This window comes from Lontra canadensis, unplaced genomic scaffold (genome assembly GCF_010015895.1).
Source record: "Lontra canadensis isolate GAN:19392208 unplaced genomic scaffold, GSC_riverotter_1.0 scaffold15, whole genome shotgun sequence".
In the NCBI taxonomy this organism is placed as follows: domain Eukaryota; kingdom Metazoa; phylum Chordata; class Mammalia; order Carnivora; family Mustelidae; genus Lontra; species Lontra canadensis.
The window spans coordinates 19,193,643-19,203,938 of record NW_022631009.1 but is presented as its reverse complement, the minus strand read 5'-3'; the positions used below and the strand labels follow the sequence as shown (position 1 = coordinate 19,203,938).

General features: G+C 37.9%; 1 protein-coding gene across 1 annotated transcript in view; it reads right to left on the bottom strand.

Moving 5' to 3' along the window:
• Window positions 1-6,975: 6,975 nt before the first annotated feature.
• The window catches only part of YWHAZ (tyrosine 3-monooxygenase/tryptophan 5-monooxygenase activation protein zeta), a 28,681-nt gene continuing 25,360 nt past the window's right edge, over window positions 6,976-10,296 (bottom strand). Inside the window, exons 3-6 of the mRNA XM_032858579.1 lie at window positions 10,139-10,262; window positions 9,348-9,511; window positions 9,173-9,268; window positions 6,976-7,820 (exon numbers count right to left, since the gene is read on the bottom strand). Coding sequence (XP_032714470.1) covers window positions 7,761-7,820; window positions 9,173-9,268; window positions 9,348-9,511; window positions 10,139-10,262 — 444 coding nt within the window. The 3' untranslated portion in view covers window positions 6,976-7,760. The remainder of the gene's footprint in view (window positions 7,821-9,172; window positions 9,269-9,347; window positions 9,512-10,138; window positions 10,263-10,296) is intronic.

Genomic DNA, 10,296 nt, shown 5'->3' with positions numbered 1-10,296 from the left:
CCTAGGCGCCCCAGGCCTAAAATTTTTTAAAATAAAAAAGCTTACTGTTTGCTACCATAGTTTAGAATATGCAACCAAAGAAGGCCTTTAACTGCAAATCACCTGAAATTCCACGACGTTGAACAGCCTTCTTTTGAAGAGAAGCCATTCTCAAGTATTTGTTATATGATCCAATCAAGTTATTTAAAATAAGACAGATATTAGATCTTAAAATATGAATTTTTATTTCTTAATTAGAGAATGATGAGACTGTATTCTCAGGATAAAGCTGTTTTGTATCATGTCCCAGGGACAGGTAGACTTCCGCATGGTTAGGGCTTTGCCATAGGAGCGCCTTGAAAGAAAAACCAACCAACCAAGTAGGGAGTAGGAATATGTTTTCTTAGTTTACAGAACTGGGTTTCAGTTCTAAATTGGATTACCTGCCAGATTATTCAATTACCTAGTGTCACCTTGTTTTTGTTTTTCAGTGTCTTATTTTTTTCATTTTGGCTTCCATTCTTTCTTTCAGGCTCTTCATCCTATCAGACATCTCTGTGTTACGGTATCTCTGAGTGGCTCTTTCACTCGAGTTCCCAGTGTGTTACTCCTTCGGTTTATCACCTGTGGACCAGCTGCGGTCACTTTCCACTGGGAGCTGAGATTGTTGACAAGTGAGCAGGGCTTCCTGTGATAACCTCTCCTCTCCGTGGTCCAGGGGCTGGGTGCCTGTGGTCAGCCTCCTTCTCTACTGCCTCACCTTCTTCAGTGGCTGACGGCATAGCTCCGCCCAAGTTGCATTCTGTGGGGGCTGGAAAGGTCTAACTTGACTGGAAGGGAACTGGGCCATTGTTCTCTCTGCCCTGGACAGATGTTAAAACCAACTTTCTTAGTCACTCACTGATCCTTGGAGGCCAGTCACCAATTCTGTCTCTGCCAGCTGCTGCTTGACTGCCCTGTAGACTCCAGTGTCCAGGCAGCCCTTTGAAGCCAAGTTTCTGGTCTTGCCCCTTGCTGGCTAGAAACATGTCTACATTCTTTGCCTCCACAAACCTTGAGAGGGCAGGCCATTTCTAATGGAGTTACTTCTCCCGGCTCTGCTGTCAGCAAAGTCAGCTAGACAACAGCTTTTGACTGGAGAATGTCCAATGAGCCTAACCAGTGTCCCTCTGGGCCACATAGGTTAGATTCTGGAATAGTCTGTGAAGTGTCCCCATTGGAACACCGTCCCCTCCTTCCCTGAGCAGTCAGGTGATGGTGCAGAGAACTCCAAAGCCCAGCACTCCAAAGCTTTCTCCAAATTCTTCCACTTCTAAATTTTTGGGCTCAACTTTGACCCTTTATTTAAGTTCTCTAAGAATGGACTAAGGTCTCTAAAAATGACTTTCTGAACAGCTCCCTTGCAAATCCTGGGAAAGAAAAAAAAAAAAAAAGAACTAACAACCATATTTATATTTTGTCTAGTACTATTTAAGGATTATGAATAGATTCTGTACTTTCAACTCTCATCGTCAGTAGACTTCCTACAGAAACCAGTTAAACTCTTGAAGAATCCCAGAGGAATGGGAGAAAAAATAGTGAGAATCTTGACTTGGTTATTCAGGAGGTGGGATAGTTATCTCAGCGATTCAGGACTGAATGCAGTGCATTTCCTCTAAAGGTTTTCCTCCAAAGGTTGAGAAGCACGGAATCTTCAGTCTGAATTCACTGACGTGTTTTGGCTGCTGGACATAAAATTCTTTAGGCCCTACAAAGATAGGCTATGTGCTACCCGAAGTACTTACAGACTCTCTGCTCCTTCACTTTGGAGACCTGTACTTTTTTCACTTGTTTCAGTGTTTCCTGATAAACTGTCCTCCCGGCTGTCCTCCTCTGACCAAATCTCCAGTTCTTGCTCCCTGCTTCTCCAGAGTCAAATGGAAGGGACAGTAGGACAATTTTAGGGTGTAATGAATAGGACAGCAATTAACCATCTTGTGTGCTGTTTTACCAAACTTGGTGACTACTTTTCCTATTTTCTCTCCTGATCTTACTGCCATCAAGCAAGCCTTTGACTACTGAACTTACTGGCCCACTGTACTGTTCCCCTTTAGTTCTTTTCCTTTCTTTGTGACCTCTAGTGCCCAGAGCTGGATTAAACACAATCCTTGTATTATCCCTGTGCTTGAAAGGGTTGCTTTCTAACAAGTATTTGTGAACTCACCATCCCATTCCCACAATGGTCACATTACCTAAAAACTACATTTACTGATGTCATCCTGCCCTAGCTTGTCTCCCTGCTTCTCCATAGGTAACCTCTGTTCTAAATTTTCTCAGAAATATCCATGGGAAAGAGAAAATTTTATCATGTATATGTATGCCTAAGCTTCTTGTTCATTTTTTAACCTAATAAGGATATCATACTGTATTTTCACTAAATATTGATTCATTTTCACTAATGAAGATTATGTCATTGGGTAAAATAACTGTTCTTTCAGTGGACATTTGGATTGTTTCCTTTTTTGCTTAAATAGAACAGCTGTAAATTTCCTGGTGTACAGCGGCAAGTGTTCTAGGAGATACATCCAGGAGAGAATTGCTCAACTATAGGGATGTGAATGTCAACTTTATGAGATAATGCCAAATTATTTTCCAAAGGGATGTAGTAATTAAACTCCCATCAGTACTGGCGATCTCAAACCACATCTCCCAACATTTGGGTAAGACCAGACTTTCAAACAGGATTATGTGGGGGTAAAATGGTGATATCTAACTGTGGTCCTGGTTTGCATTTCCCGGTTAAACCTCTCTTCACATATCTACTAGCCATATATTTCCTCCTCCCCAAAAATGCCTGTTCAAAACCTTTGCCCACTTTCCAATTTTTTTGTTTACATATGTATACCAATTTTTTAAGTTATGTACTTTTCCACTCCCAGTTATCTAAATTTTTATGTAGTTGAATTTATATTGAGGTTCATATATGGAGTCTGAGTTTACATATAATTTTCCTAGTTAGGCTATGTCCATTTTAAGAGATGGTTTCTCACATCTCACATCACATAGGAGATCCTATCACCTACATCTTCTGAACATTCTGAAGTTTTCTCTCATTCTTCTGGATTTGATTTTTGTGCATGGCACGATTTAGAAGTGCAAATAGCATTTTCTTAAAGCACACAAAAACTTGTTACTTTCTCCTCTTGACACAGTTGAAGTTATATGGTACCTGCTTCCAAACTAAATCAGTCATTAACATGAAGAACCTGTTAGGACAGGGAAACTTTATCCTTAATTTCCTTGCTTTGGGAATCATCTGCTGAGCAGAACCATGAACTTGTCTTGCAGACCAATAGTTTTAGAAATAGCCTTTTTTGACTCAAAATGTAATGTTACACTACTTTGTTTTGCCAAATATTGTGCCCCCCCCCCCGATTTTGGCAGCAAGGACACTCAATCTTACAGCACATGGGAGCCTATTTCTTCTTTCTACAGAGTCCCTCACTTGTGAGTGCAATTTGTCAAGTTCTCATAACTTGATGCCTTTGCACATGCTGGAACCTGTCTGGATCCCATTCAGTCTTGACTCAAAACATAAATCCGAGAAGCCCTTCTTAAACATTCAGAAAAGCGGCTGGCCCAAACCAACATTCATTAACAAAAAATGTCAAGCACCTACTTAAAATACTGATGGGCTCTAAGGTCTGGAAATTCATACTTAAGTCTTTTAAGAACATTTGACAGGATAAGCTTGGGCTTTCAGAAATTTCATAGAATGAGCTCAAATACGGAAAAAAGGTATTATTAACTGAATCTCTGGCATTACCTAGGGTTGGTAATAGCTGTGCCTAAATATATCCACTTTCAATTTGGTTTCTATATCCAAAAGACACATACGCTTGCTTGTCCAGGATGACAGACATCCTTATAAACTGAGTAATTATGGTAATGACATAGGGCAGGTGCAGATGTCTTCCAGAAAGTTAGCATATCAAGTCTTGCTATTTCAGTGACTTTCAAGTTCTGAAACACTTGGGGGTGGACAATCATATATAAAGAAGACTTAAAAGAATCCAGGTTGAGCAGCATGATTAGAGTTTGATGTACTCAGCAACATTTTTTTTCAAGTTTTTGAAGTCGATCTATTGTGGTGAGATCTTGAATACCATTTTGTCAAGAGTACCGTTTTCCTAGAGGCCTGTTAAGTTTCTTAAAAGTACCTACGCAGACCCAGCAGTATCTTTGTTTTTAGGCCTTTAGTCTAAAAGGAGAGCTACAATTAACCAGTAATACTGTGACTGCTGTTAAGCCACACTACAGAGAATGGAAGAGCAGTTTATTGACATTAATTTCACATTCAGAAAAAGACCCAAGTCTAGCCATCTTCCAAGTGCCGTTTCAGTGACCACCTTAAAACTATAGATGTTTCAATTCCACCGCGTATTTTCCCACAGACAAGAAAATAAAGCCATTTGTGGTTCCTTGATCTTTCTCTGCAGGAATGGGTAAGATTCTGAGCACACAGCACCAGTTAGAGTTCCTAACACACTGTAGGCTCTCATGCAGTGATGATATACTTGCATCCAAATGAAGTGCCATTCTCCCCTAATGTAGACCTGAAACTGTTTCAATGATACTGCCACTGCTGGGAAGTCTCCAAAATTCTTGGATTTGCACCCCATGGCTTTTCACTGTTGGTCAGAGATCCTCAATTACCCAATCAAGGTTTCACTCTCAAACTGAGGTTTAACCACAAATAATCCAAGACTACAGATTCCAAATAGGCCATTACTAGCTCCAAATATGTTTTGGGCCATGGCAGGATTACTATTTTGTAGGGAAGACAGGAAAGAAAAAGAATTAAGCTACTTGACATTCTTTTTAATTCTCTTATACTCCCCCATCACCCCCACCCATATCTATGATCTTTATGGCGTGAAGTAGTAGCGAAACAATTAAATGGAAAAGCTAGGACTGTAAGTCAGAGCTGCAGCCAAGTCCATACTTTTAACTGACCTCAACGGTGGCTCCTCTCTCAAAGGACAACTGTGAAGCGGACATCTTTTTTTTTTTTTTTTTTTTTTTAAAAAAAAACAATCCCAATACTCCACACACAGAATCCAAATTCCTGGAAATATCGTTATATTGACAAAAACAGACATGAAGCCTGGATTTGGGACAATTAAAGAAATGTTATAAAAATTTATTATTCAAATCCCAAGGCAAGAATCTTCCTTCAGTCTATTGGGCACTAGTATGTAGAAACATTAACAGCTAATATTAATGAAGTATTATCACAATTTATTTCAGAATCAAACTATTAGACTAATGCACATAAATAGGCAAATATGACAAGCTTTAGATTTTATTTATAATTTATACTTGAATGAGATCCATCTCAAGTTTAGCTTAATGCGCCTTAGCTATAAATGATTACTTCATGTCCTTGGCCTGGGGTCAGGAGAAATGAGTAAAAAAAGAGCCAAGAAGAGGATTATTTTGCCCTAATGCATTTAAGAGATTTTTTTTCTCCTTGAAAGAAAGACCCCAAAGCCTCCATTGCACTTTTATTTGAATGTAGTTATCTGGGGGACAACTGTGCCAAAGGCCTGATATTTCCCAATTTAATCTGAGGTCATAATAAAACAAGCAACAAAAGAGTTATTTGGGATTTCCGTTTCTCACCCTTATCATCAAGACTCACTGCCTCCCATCATCAATATTTATTGAGCATTTACAGTGTACTAGGCACAATAGAACATACAGAAAACATTGTCCCTGCTCTTGAGGAGCTTACATTCTAAAAGAAAAAAAAAATACACCTCTTTTAAAATGGTATTTTTGTTTGGTGTTTTCTGCAAGGTACTGAGGAAATAGTTTGGGGGTGAGCTTTGGGTGTAACTTAGCCCCATCATTATTTAAAGAGAGGAAGAGGAAGGATTTTAAAGGCAGACAATGACAGACCATTCAGGTAGGTAGGGTTTACAAGGAGATAAACACAATCTCATCAACTAAGGAGAGATCTGCTGCAGTAAATAGGATGAGGGAAATAGTTTGTGGGATGCAAGCAAAGGAAGCAAGGTATCCTTAGACATTGAGTGGAGCCAGAAAGATCATGCGGCCTTTTTTCCAAGTACACACGGCCACCAAGTAGGAATGGTTGGTGACAAGACAGAAGGCTAAAAAAGGTAATCCTGTGCACCTGACAAATAGAATAAAGGATCAAAATTGAAGGCAGGCTTTAACAATATCAAGAAATTCTTTAAAAACAAAAGTGATTTGGAAGCACAAAACTTAGTTAATGCTACCCAATATCATGATGGGTCAAGAACACTGTGGCTTCCTAAGTTAGAAAATGCCATATACCAAAACTTTAAATGGAACATATTACTTTTTCCCAATCAATCTGGTCTCTGAAAAAAACAAACAAAAAAGACAAAAACAAAACAAAACTATATTTTTTTTTTTAGAGGAGAGGAAGAATATGGGACATGGTTGGGAACAGTAGTAGTTCTATTAGTAGTATTTGTTACGATAAACTTTGTATTTAAACTTGGTAAAAGCCCATTAGCTGCCAAGAGGGAATAAGGAATAAATTTCCAAAAATGTACAATTTCCTTTAGAGAAGTTTCAGAACCAAAAGACTAATTTACATGAAAAGCTGTAGAGAAAGTAGTTGAAAAGTCCATTCATAAAACTTTTATTCCACTTACATGAACTTAATACACGTGTTCTTAACAATTATGCTTGGATTGTTCATGAAAATTTCATAAGACATTAAACAAAGCTAGCCATCATCTGAAGTTATTTCCCTGTTAACTATTTTTTACAGCACATGCATGGTATTAGGCAAGTATCAAAAAAACAAAAAAAATCACGAAAGCAAAACCAAAAAATACCCCAAAACAAAAAAAAACAAACAAAAAAACAAAAACCACCCAAACCAAAAAACCCCAAACCAAACCAAAAACCCTAAAAAAAAAAAGAAAAAAAAAAAGAAAGAAAGAAAAAGAAAAGTTAAATACATGGGATTTTTATTTTGCTGCTGTGCTTGATACACATAAAGTAATGGATATCAAGCAATTCATTTTTACTGCATCTTTACTTGTACATTTGTTCTTAGGTTGCCTAAAACATTTAAATACAAATAAAAGGAGTGTAGCAAAAATAATGAAAGCAAACAGCAGGTAACTTTACAAATAATGGAATGTGAACCGTTTCTGCCCTTATCCAGAGTAAACTGGGTCACAACTGAAGAACACTTCTGCAACTGTGATCAAAGGTGTGCACACTGAGTTGAGTATTCCACAGATCCTCATGGTTCCACACACGGTATCTACAGAATACCCATTTCTACTACAGCCTCGTAAGTGCTCCAAACCTTAAAAGTACCCACAAAAACTACACCTGTATCTGGAACCAAGTATCCCTTTTATTCCCCACCAGGACAAACCAATATGTAGGCAGTTTTCTTTGCTTAGACATGGAAGCAGTTTTAACACTGGCCCTTGTGAAGCCACAATGTACCAAAAGTACTATGCCAAACATTTATAACTAGTATAAAAATTCCACATCCCCATATTGGCCACCTCAAGATGAAAACAGAGAATTCCCTAAATGTTAACTGGCTCTACTCCCCTAATATTCAACATAAAAACCACATGGGAAATATAGAAATTCAAACAGAAGTAACATAAACCTGTCATAAATCGTAAACAAAAAACTATTTGTGGGACAGCATGGATGACAAATGGTCTACTGTGTAAATTTTAGAATGAGGCAGACAAAAGTTGGAAGGCCGGTTAATTTTCCCCTCCTTCTCCTGCTTCAGCTTCGTCTCCTTGGGTGTCCGATGTCCACAACTGATAAAAGAAGGAAAGATTTTTCAGCATGTTTCAGTTTGAAAAAAATCTTAATAAATTTGTCATGGTACCAGACTGTAAACACAGCTTTTGCTGAAAGCTTTCTTTAAAAGATTACAGCAATGAGGACAGCTTCAAGATACAGAACACCCTCATTTTCTCCCTAACCTTTGTATGGTAAACACTGTTAAGTACAAAACAAGTTGTTTTCAACCAAGTCGGATACAAGAAACTTGGTTACCATAGAAAAGAAAACAAAATAAAAAATACCGAACTGCTACAAAATACTAAGTATTAATAAGCTATGGGAATATCAAACTGCTCTGAATAGCCCCAACACGAGAGATGCAGGCTCCCCGCTGAGCAGAGAGCCTGATGCGGGGCTCAATCCCAGGACTCTGGGATCATGACCTGAGCCGAAGGCAGAGCTTTAACCCACTGAGCCACCCAGGCGCCCCAAATAAAAAAAAAACTTAAAAAAAAAATAGACAACTAAAAAAAAACTGGGGTCTGAGTACTATTTAGATATTAAACATTACTAAGAATTACTGCCAATTTTTTCCGTGTGTTAATGGCATTGTGGTTCTTTTTCTTGGTCTGGAGAATGTTAAGGATAAGCATGAGATTCCATAATAAGCCTTTTTTTTTTTACTAAGAGGCTAACTAGGCAAAACGTTTCCATTTGAATTCCATAGAGTATCTGAAATCTTGTAACTGAAGTTACTGATGGGAGTACTACAGCTGTCTAAATATGGAAGCAACTTTATGATCAAGAAAATTACTTTTTAAAAAAGCTTTTATTTATCTGAGACAGAAAATGAGCAAGAGACAGCATGAGCTGGGAGGAATGGGAGGAGAAGTAGGCTATCTGCTGAGAAGGAACGTGACATGGACTTGACCCCAGGATCACCACCTGAGTGAGCCAAAGGCAGATGCTTAACTGACTGAGCCACCCACGTGCCCCAAGAAAACCATTTTTAATGGAAATTAAACATGAAGAGAACTTGCATAGTTTTGATAGTAAAAACTATTCTGTGACTAAAATGGAACAAACGGAAAAACCAAATTGAAATGGGAAATGAAACAGCCTATGTGATTGGAAGTCCAAAACCACAGCTTACAAAATTATTTTAAGAACAAAAACTCTAACAATAGATATGCAACTAATTAAAGTACAGATTTTTGGTCCTTGATCTAGTATTTCAATTTCTATAAGGCAGTTTTTCTTCATAGTTTTAATAGCAAATACGATTTCATATTCAACACAGAGTCCAGAAATATTCTTAGTAATAATCTATAAAAGAACGTAATTTCAACCACACTGGCCATTCATGATGCTGTTATGTACTTACTGTCAAGTTGTCTCTCAGTAATTGCATTATTAGCGTGCTGTCTTTGTATGACTCTTCACTTAATGTATCAAGTTCAGCAATGGCTTCATCAAAAGCCTATGATACAAAAAAAGGACATGTCAGTGCTCAACTAATAAGGATTACTAAATTTCCAGAAAACAGGTAAAATACGTACTGTCTTTGCAAGAGAGCAAGCTTTCTCCGGGGAGTTCAGAATTTCGTAATAGAACACAGAGAAGTTAAGGGCCAGACCCAATCTGATAGGATGTGTCGGCTGCATTTCCTTTTTGCTGATTTCAAAAGCTTCTTGGTATGCTTGTTGTGACTGATCTACAATCCCTGGAAAATAAAATATGCCAAAACGTATTGACAATCTGCACTCAAGCCAGACCTTTAATATCCAATGTATGCTGTGAAATATTAAGCTGTAGCAACCTTGACTGAATGAAGATCTTAAAGATAAAAAACCTTCTCAAAGGAACACCACACTAACCATTAGTCAATGTCAATACAAAAACAACTCTTGCGATCATCTCAGAATTATTATATTTTTAATAACTAGTTCACACTGCTCTACAGTTATGCTGTGATCATGATCTCTTAAAATTGTAAGGAAACATTCCTATGCCCAAAATTGGTTTTTCAGCAAGCAAGCATTTTAGAATACCAGTATTAGGCAGCAGATATACATTTGCAGGACTTAATTACTGGAGCATGTGGGTGACTTTGGCTCAGGTCATGATCTCAGAGTTGTAAGATCAAGCCCAGCAAGGAGCCTGCTTAGGATTTTCTTCTGCCCCTACCTTTATAGTAAAGAGAAAAGTTAATTACTGCTCTTCTTAGAACTAGTGTTCTAAGCAATTAAACAACAAAAAAAAACCCTACAACTGTTTACATTTCAGAGAGACTACTTCCATAATATGTTATTTTATAGAAGTTCAACAAACATGTTGAAAACCAGGTTACCTTTCTTGTCATCACCAGCAGCAACCTCCGCCAAGTAACGGTAGTAGTCTCCTTTCATTTTCAAATAGAAGACTTTGCTCTCTGCTTGTGAAGCATTGGGGATCAAAAACTTTTCCAACAGAGACTTTGGAAGAAAAGAAACAGTCACAGTAAGAAGA